Source organism: Stegostoma tigrinum, chromosome 36 (assembly GCF_030684315.1).
Source record: "Stegostoma tigrinum isolate sSteTig4 chromosome 36, sSteTig4.hap1, whole genome shotgun sequence".
Lineage (NCBI taxonomy): Eukaryota > Metazoa > Chordata > Chondrichthyes > Orectolobiformes > Stegostomatidae > Stegostoma > Stegostoma tigrinum.
In genome coordinates, this window is record NC_081389.1 from 7,752,599 (window position 1) to 7,770,880 (window position 18,282).

Below are 18,282 nucleotides of genomic sequence, written 5' to 3' on the forward strand. Positions count from 1 at the left end.
TTGCGTACAGTGTCCAAAGATGTGCCGGTTAGGGTGGGTTGGCCATGTTCAATTGTGTACATTGTCCAAAGATGTGCAGGTTATGGGGGGGGTTGGCCATGCTAAATTGTGTAGAGTGTCCAAAGATGTGCAGATTAGGACGGGTTGGCCGTGTTCAGTTGTGTACAGTGTCCAAAGATGTGCAGGTTATTGGTGGGTTGGCCATGCTAAATTGCGTACAGTGTCCAAAGATGTGCAGAAGCGGGGGTTGGCCATGCTAAATTGCGTACAGTGTCCAAAGATGTGCTGGTTAGGGCGGGTTGGCCATGTTCAATTGCGTACAGTGTCCAAAGATGTGCAGGTTATGGGGGGGTTGGCCATGTTCAATTGTGTATAGTTTCCATAGATGTGCAGGTTAGCGGGGTTTGGCGATGCTAAGTTGCGTACAGTGTCCAAAGATGTGCTGGTTAGGGCGGGTTGGCCATGTTCAATTGCGTACAGCGTCTAAAGATGTGCAGGTTGTGGGGGGTTGGCCATGTTCAATTGTGTATAGTTTCCATAGATGTGCAGGTTAGCGGGGGTTGGCCATGCTAAGTTGCGTACAGTGTCCAAAGATGTGCAGAAGCGGGGGGGTTGGCCATGTACAATTGTGTACAGTGTCCAAAGATGTGCAGGTTAGGGGGGGTTGGCAATGCTAAATTGGGCATAGTGTCCAAAGATGTGCAGGTTATGGGGGGGTTGGCCATGTTCAATTGTGTACAGTGTCCATAGATGTGCATGTTAGGACGGGTTGGCCATGCTAAATTGCGTACAGTGTCCAAAGATGTGCAGGTTATGGGGGGTTTGGCCAAGTTCAATTGTGTACAGTGTCCAAAGATGTGCAGGTTAGGGTGGGTCGGCCATGTTCAATTCTGTATAGTGTCCAAAGATGTGCATGTTATGGGGGGTTGGCCATGTTCAATTGCGTACAGTGTCCAAAGATGTGCAGGTTATGGGGGGTTGGCCATGCTAAATTGCGTATAGTGTCCAAAGATGTGCACGTTAGGGTGGGTTGGCCATGTTCAATTGTGTACAGTGTCCAAAGATGTGCAGGTTATGGGGGGGTTGGCCATGTTCAATTGTGTACAGTGTCCAAAGATGTGCAGGTCATGGGGGGTTGGCCATGTTCAATTGTGTACAATGTCCAAAGATGTGCAGGTCATGGGGGGTTGGCCATGTTCAATTGTGTACAATCTCCATAGATGTGCAGGTTAGGGTGGGTCGGCCATGTTCAATTCTGTATAGTGTCCAAAGATGTGCAGGTTATGGGGGATTGGCCATGCTAAATTGCGTACAGTGTCCAAAGATGTGCAGGTTAGGGTGGGTTGGCCATGTTCAATTGCGTACAGTGTCCAAAGATGTGCAGGTTATGGGGGGTTGGCCAAGTTCAATTGTATACAGTGTCCAAAGATGTGCAGATTAGGTTGGGTTGACCCTGTTCAATTGTATACAGTGTCCAAAGATGTGCAGGTTATCGGGGCGTTGGCCATGTTCAATTCTGTACAGTGTCCAAAGATGTGCAGGTTATGGGGAGTTGGCCATGTTCAATTCTGTATAGTGTCTATAGATGTGCAGGTTATGGGGAGTTGGCCATGTTCAATTGTGTACAGTGTCCAAAGATGTGCAGGTTATGGGGAGTTGGCCATGTTCAATTGTGTACAGTGTCCAAAGATGTGCAGGTTATGGGGAGTTGGCCATGTTCAATTCTGTATAGTGTCCATCGATGTGCCGGTTAGGGTGGGTTGGCCATGTTCAATTGTGTACAGTGTCCATAGATGTGCAGGTTAGGATGGGTTGGCCATGCTAAATTGCGTACAGTGTCCAAAGATGTGCAGGTTATGGGGGGTTTGGCCAAGTTCAATTGTGTACAGTGTCCAAAGATGTGCAGGTTAGGGTGGGTCGGCCATGTTCAATTCTGTATAGTGTCCAAAGATGTGCATGTTATGGGGGGTTGGCCATGTTCAATTGCGTACAGTGTCCAAAGATGTGCAGGTTATGGGGGGTTGGCCATGCTAAATTGCGTACAGTGTCCAAAGATGTGCACGTTAGGGTGGGTTGGCCATGTTCAATTGTGTACAGTGTCCAAAGATGTGCAGGTTATGGGGGGGTTGGCCATGTTCAATTGTGTACAGTGTCCAAAGATGTGCAGGTCATGGGGGGTTGGCCATGTTCAATTGTGTACAATGTCCAAAGATGTGCAGGTCATGGGGGGTTGGCCATGTTCAATTGTGTACAATCTCCATAGATGTGCAGGTTAGGGTGGGTCGGCCATGTTCAATTCTGTATAGTGTCCAAAGATGTGCAGTTTATGGGGGATTGGCCATGCTAAATTGCGTATAGTGTCCAAAGATGTGCAGGTTAGGGTGGGTTGGCCATGTTCAATTGCGTACAGTGTCCAAAGATGTGCAGGTTATGGGGGGTTTGGCCAAGTTCAATTGTGTACAGTGTCCAAAGATGTGCAGGTTAGGGTGGGTCGGCCATGTTCAATTCTGTATAGTGTCCAAAGATGTGCATGTTATGGGGGGTTGGCCATGTTCAATTGCGTACAGTGTCCAAAGATGTGCAGGTTATGGGGGGTTGGCCATGCTAAATTGCGTACAGTGTCCAAAGATGTGCACGTTAGGGTGGGTTGGCCATGTTCAATTGTGTACAGTGTCCAAAGATGTGCAGGTTATGGGGGGGTTGGCCATGTTCAATTGTGTACAGTGTCCAAAGATGTGCAGGTCATGGGGGGTTGGCCATGTTCAATTGTGTACAATGTCCAAAGATGTGCAGGTCATGGGGGGTTGGCCATGTTCAATTGTGTACAATCTCCATAGATGTGCAGGTTAGGGTGGGTCGGCCATGTTCAATTCTGTATAGTGTCCAAAGATGTGCAGTTTATGGGGGATTGGCCATGCTAAATTGCGTATAGTGTCCAAAGATGTGCAGGTTAGGGTGGGTTGGCCATGTTCAATTGCGTACAGTGTCCAAAGATGTGCAGGTTATGGGGGGTTGGCCAAGTTCAATTGTATACAGTGTCCAAAGATGTGCAGATTAGGTTGGGATGACCCTGTTCAATTGTATACAGTGTCCAAAGATGTGCAGGTTATCGGGGCGTTGGCCATGTTCAATTGTGTACAGTGTCCAAAGATGTGCAGGTTATGGGGAGTTGGCCATGTTCAATTCTGTATAGTGTCTATAGATGTGCAGGTTATGGGGAGTTGGCCATGTTCAATTGTGTACAGTGTCCAAAGATGTGCAGGTCATGGGGAGTTGGCCATGTTCAATTGTGTACAGTGTCCAAAGATGTGCAGGTTATGGGGAGTTGGCCATGTTTAATTCTGTATAGTGTCCATAGATGTGCCGGTTAGGGTGGGTTGGCCATGTTCAATTGTGTACAGTGTCCATAGATGTGCAGGTTAGGACGGGTTGGCCATGCTAAATTGCGTACAGTGTCCAAAGATGTGCAGGTTATGGGGGGTTTGGCCAAGTTCAATTGTGTACAGTGTCCAAAGATGTGCAGGTTAGGGTGGGTCGGCCATGTTCAATTCTGTATAGTGTCCAAAGATGTGCATGTTATGGGGGGTTGGCCATGTTCAATTGCGTACAGTGTCCAAAGATGTGCAGGTTATGGGGGGTTGGCCATGCTAAATTGCGTACAGTGTCCAAAGATGTGCACGTTAGGGTGGGTTGGCCATGTTCAATTGTGTACAGTGTCCAAAGATGTGCAGGTCATGGGGGGTTGGCCATGTTCAATTGTGTACAATGTCCAAAGATGTGCAGGTCATGGGGGGTTGGCCATGTTCAATTGTGTACAATCTCCATAGATGTGCAGGTTAGGGTGGGTCGGCCATGTTCAATTCTGTATAGTGTCCAAAGATGTGCAGGTTATGGGGGATTGGCCATGCTAAATTGCGTACAGTGTCCAAAGATGTGCAGGTTAGGGTGGGTTGGCCATGTTCAATTGCGTACAGTGTCCAAAGATGTGCAGGTTATGGGGTTTGGCCAAGTTCAATTGTATACAGTGTCCAAAGATGTGCAGGTTATCGGGGCGTTGGCCATGTTCAATTGTGTACAGTGTCCAAAGATGTGCAGGTTATGGGGAGTTGGCCATGTTCAATTCTGTATAGTGTCTATAGATGTGCAGGTTATGGGGAGTTGGCCATGTTCAATTGTGTACAGTGTCCAAAGATGTGCAGGTCATGGGGAGTTGGCCATGTTCAATTGTGTACAGTGTCCAAAGATGTGCAGGTTATGGGGAGTTGGCCATGTTTAATTCTGTATAGTGTCCATAGATGTGCCGGTTAGGGTGGGTTGGCCATGTTCAATTGTGTACAGTGTCCATAGATGTGCAGGTTAGGACGGGTTGGCCATGCTAAATTGCGTACAGTGTCCAAAGATGTGCAGGTTATGGGGGGTTTGGCCAAGTTCAATTGTGTACAGTGTCCATAGATGTGCAGGTTATGGGGAGTTGGCCATGTTCAATTCTGTATCGCGTCTATAGATGTGCAGGTTATGGGGAGTTGGCCATGTTCAATTCTGTATAGTGACAATAAATGTGCCGGTTAGGGTGGGTTGGCCATGTTCAATTGTGTACAATCTCCATAGATGTGCAGGTTAGGGTGGGTCGGCCATGTTCAATTCTGTATAGTGTCCAAAGATGTGCAGGTTATGGGGGATTGGCCATGCTAAATTGCGTACAGTGTCCAAAGATGTGCAGGTTAGGGTGGGTTGGCCATGTTCAATTGTGTACAATGTCCAAAGATGTGCAGGTCATGGGGGGTTGGCCATGTTCAATTGTGTACAATCTCCATAGATGTGCAGGTTAGGGTGGGTCGGCCATGTTCAATTCTGTATAGTGTCCAAAGATGTGCAGTTTATGGGGGATTGGCCATGCTAAATTGCGTATAGTGTCCAAAGATGTGCAGGTTAGGGTGGGTTGGCCATGTTCAATTGCGTACAGTGTCCAAAGATGTGCAGGTTATGGGGGGTTGGCCAAGTTCAATTGTATACAGTGTCCAAAGATGTGCAGATTAGGTTGGGATGACCCTGTTCAATTGTATACAGTGTCCAAAGATGTGCAGGTTATCGGGGCGTTGGCCATGTTCAATTGTGTACAGTGTCCAAAGATGTGCAGGTTATGGGGAGTTGGCCATGTTCAATTCTGTATAGTGTCTATAGATGTGCAGGTTATGGGGAGTTGGCCATGTTCAATTGTGTACAGTGTCCAAAGATGTGCAGGTCATGGGGAGTTGGCCATGTTCAATTGTGTACAGTGTCCAAAGATGTGCAGGTTATGGGGAGTTGGCCATGTTTAATTCTGTATAGTGTCCATAGATGTGCCGGTTAGGGTGGGTTGGCCATGTTCAATTGTGTACAGTGTCCATAGATGTGCAGGTTAGGACGGGTTGGCCATGCTAAATTGCGTACAGTGTCCAAAGATGTGCAGGTTATGGGGGGTTTGGCCAAGTTCAATTGTGTACAGTGTCCAAAGATGTGCAGGTTAGGGTGGGTCGGCCATGTTCAATTCTGTATAGTGTCCAAAGATGTGCATGTTATGGGGGGTTGGCCATGTTCAATTGCGTACAGTGTCCAAAGATGTGCAGGTTATGGGGGGTTGGCCATGCTAAATTGCGTACAGTGTCCAAAGATGTGCACGTTAGGGTGGGTTGGCCATGTTCAATTGTGTACAGTGTCCAAAGATGTGCAGGTCATGGGGGGTTGGCCATGTTCAATTGTGTACAATGTCCAAAGATGTGCAGGTCATGGGGGGTTGGCCATGTTCAATTGTGTACAATCTCCATAGATGTGCAGGTTAGGGTGGGTCGGCCATGTTCAATTCTGTATAGTGTCCAAAGATGTGCAGGTTATGGGGGATTGGCCATGCTAAATTGCGTACAGTGTCCAAAGATGTGCAGGTTAGGGTGGGTTGGCCATGTTCAATTGCGTACAGTGTCCAAAGATGTGCAGGTTATGGGGTTTGGCCAAGTTCAATTGTATACAGTGTCCAAAGATGTGCAGGTTATCGGGGCGTTGGCCATGTTCAATTGTGTACAGTGTCCAAAGATGTGCAGGTTATGGGGAGTTGGCCATGTTCAATTCTGTATAGTGTCTATAGATGTGCAGGTTATGGGGAGTTGGCCATGTTCAATTGTGTACAGTGTCCAAAGATGTGCAGGTCATGGGGAGTTGGCCATGTTCAATTGTGTACAGTGTCCAAAGATGTGCAGGTTATGGGGAGTTGGCCATGTTTAATTCTGTATAGTGTCCATAGATGTGCCGGTTAGGGTGGGTTGGCCATGTTCAATTGTGTACAGTGTCCATAGATGTGCAGGTTAGGACGGGTTGGCCATGCTAAATTGCGTACAGTGTCCAAAGATGTGCAGGTTATGGGGGGTTTGGCCAAGTTCAATTGTGTACAGTGTCCATAGATGTGCAGGTTATGGGGAGTTGGCCATGTTCAATTCTGTATCGCGTCTATAGATGTGCAGGTTATGGGGAGTTGGCCATGTTCAATTCTGTATAGTGACAATAAATGTGCCGGTTAGGGTGGGTTGGCCATGTTCAATTGTGTACAATCTCCATAGATGTGCAGGTTAGGGTGGGTCGGCCATGTTCAATTCTGTATAGTGTCCAAAGATGTGCAGGTTATGGGGGATTGGCCATGCTAAATTGCGTACAGTGTCCAAAGATGTGCAGGTTAGGGTGGGTTGGCCATGTTCAATTGCGTACAGTGTCCAAAGATGTGCAGGTTATGGGGTTTGGCCAAGTTCAATTGTATACAGTGTCCAAAGATGTGCAGGTTATCGGGGCGTTGGCCATGTTCAATTGTGTACAGTGTCCAAAGATGTGCAGGTTATGGGGAGTTGGCCATGTTCAATTCTGTATAGTGTCTATAGATGTGCAGGTTATGGGGAGTTGGCCATGTTCAATTGTGTACAGTGTCCAAAGATGTGCAGGTCATGGGGAGTTGGCCATGTTCAATTGTGTACAGTGTCCAAAGATGTGCAGGTTATGGGGAGTTGGCCATGTTTAATTCTGTATAGTGTCCATAGATGTGCCGGTTAGGGTGGGTTGGCCATGTTCAATTGTGTACAGTGTCCATAGATGTGCAGGTTAGGACGGGTTGGCCATGCTAAATTGCGTACAGTGTCCAAAGATGTGCAGGTTATGGGGGGTTTGGCCAAGTTCAATTGTGTACAGTGTCCAAAGATGTGCAGGTTAGGGTGGGTCGGCCATGTTCAATTCTGTATAGTGTCCAAAGATGTGCATGTTATGGGGGGTTGGCCATGTTCAATTGCGTACAGTGTCCAAAGATGTGCAGGTTATGGGGGGTTGGCCATGCTAAATTGCGTACAGTGTCCAAAGATGTGCACGTTAGGGTGGGTTGGCCATGTTCAATTGTGTACAGTGTCCAAAGATGTGCAGGTCATGGGGGGTTGGCCATGTTCAATTGTGTACAATGTCCAAAGATGTGCAGGTCATGGGGGGTTGGCCATGTTCAATTGTGTACAATCTCCATAGATGTGCAGGTTAGGGTGGGTCGGCCATGTTCAATTCTGTATAGTGTCCAAAGATGTGCAGGTTATGGGGGATTGGCCATGCTAAATTGCGTACACTGTCCAAAGATGTGCAGGTTAGGGTGGGTTGGCCATGTTCAATTGCGTACAGTGTCCAAAGATGTGCAGGTTATGGGGTTTGGCCAAGTTCAATTGTATACAGTGTCCAAAGATGTGCAGGTTATCGGGGCGTTGGCCATGTTCAATTCTGTACAGTGTCCAAAGATGTGCAGGTTATGGGGAGTTGGCCATGTTCAATTCTGTATAGTGTCTATAGATGTGCAGGTTATGGGGAGTTGGCCATGTTCAATTGTGTACAGTGTCCAAAGATGTGCAGGTTATGGGGAGTTGGCCATGTTCAATTGCGTACAGTGTCCAAAGATGTGCAGGTTATGGGGAGTTGGCCATGTTCAATTCTGTATAGTGTCCATAGATGTGCCGGTTAGGGTGGGTTGGCCATGTTCAATTGTGTACAGTGTCCATAGAGGTGCAGGTTAGGGTGGGTTGGCCATGTTCAAGTGTGTACAGTGTCCAAAGATGTGCAGGTTATGGGGATTGGCCATGTTCAATTGTGTACAGTGTCCAAAGATGTGCAGGTTATTGGGGGGTTGGCCATGTTCAGTTGTGTACAGTGTCCAAAGATGTGCAGGTTATGGGGGGTTGGCCATGTTCAGTTGTGTACAGTGTCCATAGATGTGCAGGTTATGGGGAGTTGGCCATGTTCAATTCTGTATCGCGTCTATAGATGTGCAGGTTATGGGGAGTTGGCCATGTTCAATTCTGTATAGTGACAATAAATGTGCCGGTTAGGGTGGGTTGGCCATGTTCAATTGTGTACAGTGTCCAAAGATGTGCAGGTTAGGGTGGGTTGGCCATGCTAAATTCTGTATAGTGTCCAAAGGTGCGCAGGTTAGGGTGGATTGGCCGTGCTAAATTGTGTACAGTGTCCAAAGATGTGCAGGTTAGCGGGGGTTGGCCATAATAAATTGCGTACAGTGTCCAAAGATGTGCAGATTAGCGGGGGTTGGCCATGTTCAATTGTGTACAGTGTCCAAATATGTGCAGGTTAGGGTGGGTTGGCCATACTAAATTGCCCATAGTGTCCAGGATTGTGAAGGCTAGTTAGGTTAGCAGGGAAATGCAGGGTTGCAGGGATAAGGTCTGAGCAAAATGCTCTTTAGAGGGTTGATGTGCACTCAACAGACTGAATGGCCTGCTTTCATGTCGTAGGGACTGTATAATTTGCTTGCCAACATCATAATTCCTGAAGTGGCAGTGTCCTGTCCTTGAGTGAGATGCCTCAGCTCCCAGGTGTCCTCTGCTTGTATGGTGCATCCAGGCTCCAAGCCTTTGGCTTCCCAGAAGTCAAAGCTCAAAACAACTGCCAGGGGAATGAAGGCAGAGGTGACTTGGGACAAGGTGACCACAGTGAGGAGGGTATTACAGACAGAATGAATGAAAAGAAATGGAATTAAGTGCAGAGAACAGAGCAGAAGTAGAAAACAAGCCCAGTGAGTGGCACAGTGATTAGCACTGCTGCCTCACAGCGCCAGGGACCTGGGTTCAATCCCACCCTCGGGTAACTGTCTGTGTGGAGTTTGCACATTCTCCCTGAGTCTGTGTGTGACCCCTCTGGGTGCTCTGTTTTCCTCCCACTGTCCAATGATGTGCAGGTTATGTGGATTGGCCATGGGAAATATAGGGTTACACGGTAGGGTGGTGAGTCTGGCAGGATGTCCTTTGGAGACTCAGTATGAACTGAATGACCCACTTCCACTCTGTAGAATTCTACAGGAACATTGCTGGGCAGACAGAAGGAACTACACATAGTCTTTGACCATGAGAGATAATGTCAGACAATCATAAAGACTTATTAAGAACTTCTAATGTTGAACAATTCCACTTGGCATTTTATCGGGAAAAAAATTCATGCGTTGCTCTGTCAAAGGGCCAAAACTAATAAAAGGAAAGGGTTTGTCACTGGAAACAAAGACTGACAAAAATATCGTCATGTGTGCACTTGGTCATGGACTTTACTTCCCGCTCTCGGGCAACGGGGCTGAAGCATAACTTCGAAAACCTTTGGGGGAAGAGGGAAGACAGTGTGCGAACAGCCCAACCTTCCAAACCCTGGCGGCCAGGGTCTGAGATGGCCATACTGCCCTGGGAGCTCCCTCATCACTGCAACCATCGAAAAGGTAAAATCACAGCTATCCCGAAAAACTGTGGGACAGCTCTCTCAATAGACAGACAGAGGCAACTGGTGATGGTTTCACCTGAGGGTCACCACACCTCAGGTGAGGGGGGAGGTTGAGAAGAAGAGAACTTCATGGTAACCTCAGCTGGTTTGGGAATTACATGTACACTGTTGGCATCACTCTGCATTGCAAACCAGCCTTCCAGCCAACTGAGCTAACTAACCCCCTTATCCATCAGGCACCAGTAAGTGACTACAGCAAAATCAGCACTGCATCAAACTCAAATGATACAATGGCACCTGGCTTTGGTACCAAAGGGTGAGCTAGGGCATGGCAGCTTGAGTAGTTTTGGATGATCCCAAGTTTTGTGGAGTGTGCAATTAATCAGGACAGACTAATCCAGTCCAGAAGAATTCACAATATTGGAATAAGAATGTCAGCAGATTATCTGACTTAAATAACTCCACGGAGACCAGTATCCGGTCACCGATTCACCCTTTATTTAAATCTGCACAGTACATGGCCTCTGACCAACTAACTCAGAGCCAGTCCCTAGGATGAGGAGACTCTCTGAATCTCCTGTTTATATCTGTCAGCCAGGGCTCCCTGATCGGCCCAGGTTAACAGCCCAATCAGGGAACTCATAGTCAAAGAGATCCACCTGGCCCTTGCTCTAATCACTGCAGAGGTATTGGTGGGCAGTGATATGGAGATGGAAATCCAAGGGAGTGTGTGAATGTGAGATTTGTAGCTTGCATTGCAGACAAGTATGAAAACAGGGGCGCAAATAATTATTCCACCTCAGACTGTCATCAGTGAGGCTCTCATGAATTTGGGTATCTACGGGACACAGAGACTGAAGTCAATGGCTTCAGTTCACCCAGTAGTGAATTGGGCAGATTGCTGTTCAAACAAGGCGCTGGACAATTTATCAAAGGAGAAGGTGCGACCAGATCCGGTGGTGAAGTAGAGCTGGGTGTACATGTGAAAACTAAGGCTGTGTTTTCCAGTGATGTGACCGAGGGCCAGCATGTGGATGGGAAATAAAAGAGTGTGGACGGGCCAAAGTTAGAGGTTGGAAGAATGCCACAGGCGACAGTGAGGGATCAGAAAGGGAAGCCATTGTTGGCGTTTCTCTGGCGATGATGAATGAGCTAAGAATGAAAGCCAGTGAGAACAGTCCCAGTCTGACCAAGCTGGACTACAGTGAAGAGGTGTGGGAGAAAAAAGGCAGGGTCACCAAACTAAAGGCTGGTACAGATGGTTCACCACTGTCAACAAGCATATCACCTGTGACTTCGATAAGGTTCAGTAGCAGGGCCGGAAACTTAATTTAGCGCACATTACCACACAAGGAATGGAAGATGGAGACTGACGGCTGGTTTGCTAGAATGAAGGAATTAAGGGTTGGTTTTATGAGGAGAATAGTGATGAGAGCAGGTCTTCCCGATAGCATTATTGATCATATCCTCTGTGAGAAAGGAGGTAAAGCCACCGACTCCAAAAGGACTATTAGATCAGGAAATGCACAGTGTAGATGGACTGAGATAGATCCTGTATCTGTGATTGGTGGAGGCAGGCGCTGCTCACACTGATGGAAGGCAATGCCATCACACACTCCTGGATCTCACATCAGAGATAATGGGAACTGCTGATGCTGGAGAATCCGAGATAACAAAGTGTGAAGCTGGATGAGCACAGCAGGCCGAGCAGCATCTTAGGTGCACGAAAGCTGACGTTTCGGGACGTTTTCTGATGAAGGGCCTCGGCCCGAAACGTCAGCTTTTGTGCTCTTAAGATGCTGCTTGGCCTGCTGTGCTCATCCAGCTCCACACTTTGTAATCTCCTGGATCTCGTGTCCAGCTCTGGGAAAGTGTACCAATGCTCCTCAAGTTCTGGTGCTCAGGAAGGTCAGTGGACAACTTTAGGTGAGAAATGGGAGTCCAGAGAATTCCGTGTCGATGGAGTGTTGTGTTTGAGAAGGTTAGAATCTTCATTGTCTCCAAGCTTAGACCCCATGAATGACTGGTGAGAGACTGTTTGTGCAAGGCTCAGCTCACAGGGCATCAGTGGAAAGTGGAATTATTGTAGATAGGTTAGAGCAGACTCAATAGGCCGAAGGGCCACTTTTGTGCTGTGTCTTGAAAATATTTTATTGTCATTCAACAGGAGAAGTGTTTAGTCAGTGAAGGAACGTCAGGATTTCAAGTCTAATTGTGTCCCACGTTCCATCCCAGAGTGCAGCTCTGCACACACAGTCACTCTGTCCCAAAACCAGACACTCACCCAATAACTAAACCCCACTCACACAGTCTGGGGATATATTCAAATACTTACATCATCAGTGCCCAGGCACACTTGAGATAAGATATCGTGAACTTCTGCCATTTTGTCTACAGAACAATCTAGGTTGGAGAAAGAATCAAAAGATCAAGAGTTTTCAACATGATATGTCCCAGAACGAAGTGAATTTAACAAGTATTCTTTCTGCAGCTTTCTCTCTTCACCAGTCAGTCTCGTATTGGTAAATCACTGGTTTCCTCTCCTTCTGCACTGCTGGTGGGGCTGGAGGAGAAACAGCTAACTCATTGCCAATTTCTGCCTCATTCTGGAAAGAGTGAATCACACTCACAAACAGCAGAGCCAGACTGGGAGATTTCCACCTCTTTTATGAAATGCTCCGGCTGCTGCTCAGCAAAACATTGCACAGAGTGCGATCAATTGCCTTTTAGAATCTGCAGGCTAAGTAAAACTCTAAGACAATGAAAGTCACATTGTTCCAAAGTGTGTGAGTCAAATTATTTGGAACTCTGAGATTGCTGTGTGAACAAGCAGAGGGGCAGATCAAGGTTTATACTAGCACAAGCATTCTGCAAACACTCCCTTATTACACACACAGAATGGAATGTGTCTGTGGGTACAATTCCTCTAAAACCATAGCAACATTTAAACTGAAAAGTTCAACTGTTACTGGCAGAGACTGCTGGCAGAACACATGAACATTAGAAACTGAATTAAACGGCAGACAGCAGGATGGGCCAAATTACACTTGAGGCCAAATCACCATCCTCCCACTAAAATCAAATCAAATATCTAAAGCACCAATAAATGGAGCAGGACCAACACACTTTAATCTGAAATTGAGAAAAAGATCAGATGCATTATGTTGTGCTGCTAATTCTGAGCTTGGAAGAGTATGGAACTTAGGCAAAATAAGAAAGGAAGCTGTTCATTGCTCCTAAGCGTTTAGTGACCTAATTTTCACTTTCCATTCTCTCCAAAGTCCTGCAGATATTAGTGACCATCTTTCCACTTTCTGCAATATCAGAACTAAACTTCCCAGCTTGCATTCCAAAAATGTAATCAAATCATGAGGGGCACGGATAGAGTGAATAGCCAAGGTGTTATTCCCAAGGTCAGGGGAGTCCAAAACTAGAGGGCACACATTTAAAGTGAGATGGGAAAGATTTAAAAGAGACATAAGGGGCAACTAATTCACACAGAGGGTGGGGCGTGTATGGAATGAGCTACATAACGGAAGTGGTGGAGACTGGTACAATTACAGCATTTAAAAGACGTCTGGATGGGTACGTGAATAGGAAGGGGTTAGAGGCAAATGGGACGATATTAGTTTAGGATATCTGGTTGGCATGGATGAGCTGGGCCGAAGGGTCTGTTCCTGTGCTGTACAACACGTGAGTCATTGAGAGGCATGGATAGCTAAAACAGCAGCATTGTAGCTCAATGACATTCTCATTTTCTTTCTCACTTCCAGCTGACTATTTGCTGAACTCAAACTGTTACCGGCCAAAACTTCTAAAGTTTTAAGTTACGTAAGGACCAAGCACCCAAGTCAGAGCTGGAATGGTTCCAGTAAAGCATTCCAGACCATAGAGAGATGGAGGGTCAAGGCTAAATAACACAGATTTGGGACTGTTCGCTGGATTTTGTCTCCCCACAGGTGCTGAATTTCTCCAGCACTTTCTGCTGGTTTTTAACTCAGGGCTGGATACATGTGGTTGCGAGGCTCTATTGGACATTGTTGGATCAGAAGACGGGAACAGAGATCAAGCTGACTGTGGAGATCAAGTTGATAGGAAGGAAACAGCAGTAATGGTTAAAGGGTGGGAACCTTGCAATCACATTGAGACTCCAGAATGTTCCAAAATATGCTGGATATGGGAACAGGGAAAGGGGCAAAAAACAGGTGGGTCAACAGTGAGGGAGCAGAGCCACCCCATTCTCACTCTGATGGGAAGCTTGGAATTGGGGGTGGGGACAATCTTATACATTAAACCGCTTAATCCCCAATATCCGGGAGCATGGTCCCACCCAGCCTCCTTCCTGACACTCCCACTTCTAACACCAAAAGTTTTTAACGCCAGTGCTTAAACTCAAAAGCTAATGGGGAGTCAGCAAAGGGCTGCAGACAAAGTCTGTGTTTTGAGTTCAAGCTGAGCAATGCAGAAGGCGAGGGTCAGCTTGAGAGGGCGAGGGAGACAGGCAGAAACAGGGAGTGGGGGGTGGGGTGGGCGGAGGGGGCTTCTGAACAGTGCCCCCAGTATATAGGCACCTTGCTCCAGTGAGAATTCACCAAGACCAAAATGACATTGACCAGCCTTTTTTTTTGGGAGCAAGAGTAAATGGCTGTTTAAAAGCACAAGACTATCATTCATTGCTAAACATGCTCCAGTTTCAAGTGAGAATCCATTTATTCTATAACATCGACCATCCCCACCCTTGCCTCAGCCAATCTGCTTCTGATATCCTCAGGCATCACTCCTGACTTAAAAATTCCAATACTACCATGAACTTTGGCTGTCTCCCTTCGACTCCTCCAGAGCTCTCCCGCCCAAAGTCTTTCTCGCACCAAATCCTCCTCATCAGTCACTTCTAGCCCCCAGAACTACAAATGGTTCCTCTGACAACTCAAATATAAAACCCCGACCCTGCGTAACCTCCTCAACCTCACATGCTACTCCGCCCTGAAAACAACGCTCCTGTAACTTCCCCAGGAGCCATTTGCTGCAAATCAGTGATGGGAAGGGCATTCCACAGTTTTTCTAATGCAAATTCTGTTTTATCAGACTGCTGTAAGACTCTCAGGATGACATGGTCTCTGAGGCAATGGTGTAATGTTTCTGGCTGTGGTACCCCACGCCCCCAGCACATGGGCACTTACCCCAATGTCCCAGCACATGGGCACTTACCCCAATGTCCCAGCACATGGGCAGTAACCCCCAATGTCCCAGCACATGGGCAGTAACCCCCAATGTCCCAGCACAAGGGCAGTAACCCCCAATGTCCGAGCACATGGACAGTAACCCCCAATATCCCAGCACACAGACAGTAACCCCCAATATCCCAGCACACAGACAGTAACCCCCAATATCCCAGCACATGGGCAATTACCCCCAATACCCCAGCTCTTGGTCAGTTATCCCAATATCCCAGCACATGGGCAGTTACCCCACTTCCCCAGCTCACTGAGCATTCCCAGTCAAACAAAGTCCTCACAACAACTGAGGAGTCAGAAAGACAATTGGAGCAATACCATAAGACACACATAGCCTCTGCTCTCGACAAGAAGTTTCTCATTAATTCCTGGGGTAATCTAACAGTAACTAACACACCAGATTTGTTACTTAAGCTCTGCGCGGTGCAAACGGAACATAGTTAGTCACTGGCTCTATTCCAGATGGTGTAGCCTTCCCAACATAACTGAAATCACATATTTCACATTTCACAATGACAGAACCGAGAGCAATCAGTTAGCTTGCACATTTTTCAAAAGCCTTCAACTGATCAAAAAATTACAGCTTAAAAAGTTTGAGCTGTTTACACACTCGATAACAGTCTAGCCAAATCAATAAATGCTGCTTCTTTTTTAATGTGGCAATGCTGCATAAGTCACCCTGCATTCGACTGTAACAGGGGACAGAATGACACACTTACCTGCCTGCTCAACCCCTGGGTAAGAACTAACCTCACTCCGGCTCCAGGGTGTGGTTTTTAAATACCAGCTGATTGCAGCCACATCAACACTGTTTCCCCACCCCTGCAACACCCAGCCCTATCCACAGCACCAAAGCCATTTCTTTCCCATCGAACAAAGAAAACTTGAGACTGTCTCAACTACAAACGAACACAATCTCTGCAGTAAATGCTGCCTGAAAGGTGGGATATATACTTCCCATAAAATACAAACAACCCCACTGATGTGACTTAATCAATTTGCAGCAGCTTCTCTGATGACAACAGCTCACATTTATTTTCCCTTGCTCCTCCCCCCCCACCGCCAATTCTTTTTAGATTTTTTGCTGTGGTCCTCACTATTTCAATAGTTTTGACAATCTCAACCAGTTGCTCCACTGTGCCTACTGTTCATATCCACAGTTCAGTTGCAAACCCACAGGGTGTTGCTCATGGCTGTAACTTCAGGCAGGGGGAGGAAATGACAGTGAGTGTTCCCGCCACTCAATGTGCCAAACACTACTTCCATCCTCAGATCCAAATAAGCCCAATGACGTCTATTTGGCTTAAAAGCACAGAATTCTACCCACTTTCCTGCAGCAATCAGGAGTGCAAAGCTGATATCCTTAGCTCATACATAACTTCAAAAGTCAACTTGGTGCAGTTTTGATCTGTTTTAGCTGAGCTTGGGAAGTTTATTGTGGGGCCCTGTTACAGGGATAAGTCAGTGTTTAAAGGGGTAGGCTACAGATATTTAAACACAGAACAAGCACAGTCAATATGTCAAACAGCAAATTCCAGAACACGTGAAATTCATAAAATAATCCTTCAGACTTCCCTTTGTGATTCAGGTCCTTTTAAACAGTTTACTTTCCTGTTCCCAATTCCTTCGCCCCTGCTGCATCTGTTCCCAAGTTGAGGTGTTCCATTCCCGGACATCCCAGATGTCCTCGTATTTCCAGCACCGCACATTTCCCCGCCACAGCGGTCAAAAACGCCCTTGACTGTTTCTCTTGCATTTCCTGAAACTCAGCCCTCACTCATCCGTCCCCATAGTAACAATAAAGAATTCCCCTCATCCTCACGCACCACCCCACCAACCTCCAGATCCAACACATCATCCTCCCCCACTTCTGCCATCTGCAGTCTGGCCCCACTACCAAAGATATATTTCCCTCCATGCCCTTGTCTGCTTTCCAGAGGGATCACTCTCTCTGTAACTCCCTTGTCCGCTCCACACTCCCCCTCCAGCACCACCACCCCCCGGCACCTTCCCCTGCAGCCGCAGGAAGTGCTACACCTGCCCCCACACCTCCCCGCTCACCCCCAGCCCAGACCCCAAGAAGACCTTCCACATCAAACAGATGTTCACCTGCACATCTGCTAATGTGGTATACTGCATCCGCTGTTCCCGTTGTGGCCTCCTCTACATGGGGGAAACCAATTGGAGGCTCAGAAACTGCTTTGTGGAACACCTACGCTAGGTTTGCAAGAAACAACACCTCCCAGTCACAAATCACTTCAACTCCCCTTCTCGCCCCTTGGACGACATGTCCATCCTGGGCCTCCTCCAATGCCGGGACGATGCCACCCGGAAACTGGAGGAACAGCACCCCACATTCCACCTCAGGATCCTACAACCCAATGGTCTCAATGTGGACTTTACTAGTTTCAAAATTTCCCCACCTCCGGCCTCATCCCATGACCATCCCCGCCTCCTTGACCTGTCCGTCTTCTCTCCCACCAATCCGTTCCTCCCACCTCACTGACCAACCCCAACCACTGCCCTCCTGCACTCACTGTCACCATCCCATCATCTTCACTAGACCCACCCCTTGTTTGTCTATTTATTTCAGAACCCTCTACCTCTCCCAAACTTCTGAAGAAGGGTCCCAGTCTGAAATGTAAACTTTCCTGCTCTTGTGATGCTGCCTGGCCTGCTGTGTTCCTCCAGCTCCACACCGTGTTATCTCTGACTCCAGCATCTGCAGTTCCTGCTGTCTCTTTCCTCAAAGTGGGCTGTGAGAACAACACGTCACCTGCATCAAAAATTGCAAATGGCATGGTTACTGGGAATGTACAGCTCAGGCAGAAGCACATTCCAGTGAGCATGGGGGAGTGGGGTATCCCTGTCTGTGAGCTGGGGGAGGGGGGTATCCCTGTCTGTGAGCTGGGGGAAGGGGTATCCCTGTCTGTGAGCTGGGGAAGGCGGGTATCCCTGTCTGTGAGCTGGGGGAGGGGGGAATGCCTGTCTGTGAGCTGGGGGAGGGGGGAATGCCTGTCTGTGAGCTGGGGAGGGGTTATCCCTGTCTGTGAGCAAGGCGGACGGGGGAATCCCTGTATGTGGGCTGGGGGGGGGGGGTGCGATGGGGGGAGTCCCTGGCTGGTCTCCCAATTTGAGGAAGGATATTCTTGCTATTGAAGGAGTGCAGCGTAGGTTCACAAGGTCAATTCCCAGAATGGCGGGACTATCATATGTTGAAAGATTGGAGCGACTGGGCTTGTGTACTCTTGAGTTTAGAAGGATGAGAGGGGATCTGATTGAGATGTAT

General features: G+C 47.6%; 1 protein-coding gene across 1 annotated transcript in view; it reads right to left on the reverse strand.

Moving 5' to 3' along the window:
* Positions 1-15,830, reverse strand: part of LOC125446929 (annexin A2-like) — a 51,800-nt gene extending 35,970 nt beyond the window's left edge. Inside the window, exons 1-2 of the mRNA XM_048520943.1 lie at positions 15,713-15,830; positions 12,095-12,162 (exon numbers count right to left, since the gene is read on the reverse strand). Of these exons, the coding sequence (XP_048376900.1) occupies positions 12,095-12,145 (51 nt within the window). The 5' untranslated portion in view covers positions 12,146-12,162; positions 15,713-15,830. The remainder of the gene's footprint in view (positions 1-12,094; positions 12,163-15,712) is intronic.
* Between the last annotated feature and the right edge of the window lie 2,452 nt (positions 15,831-18,282).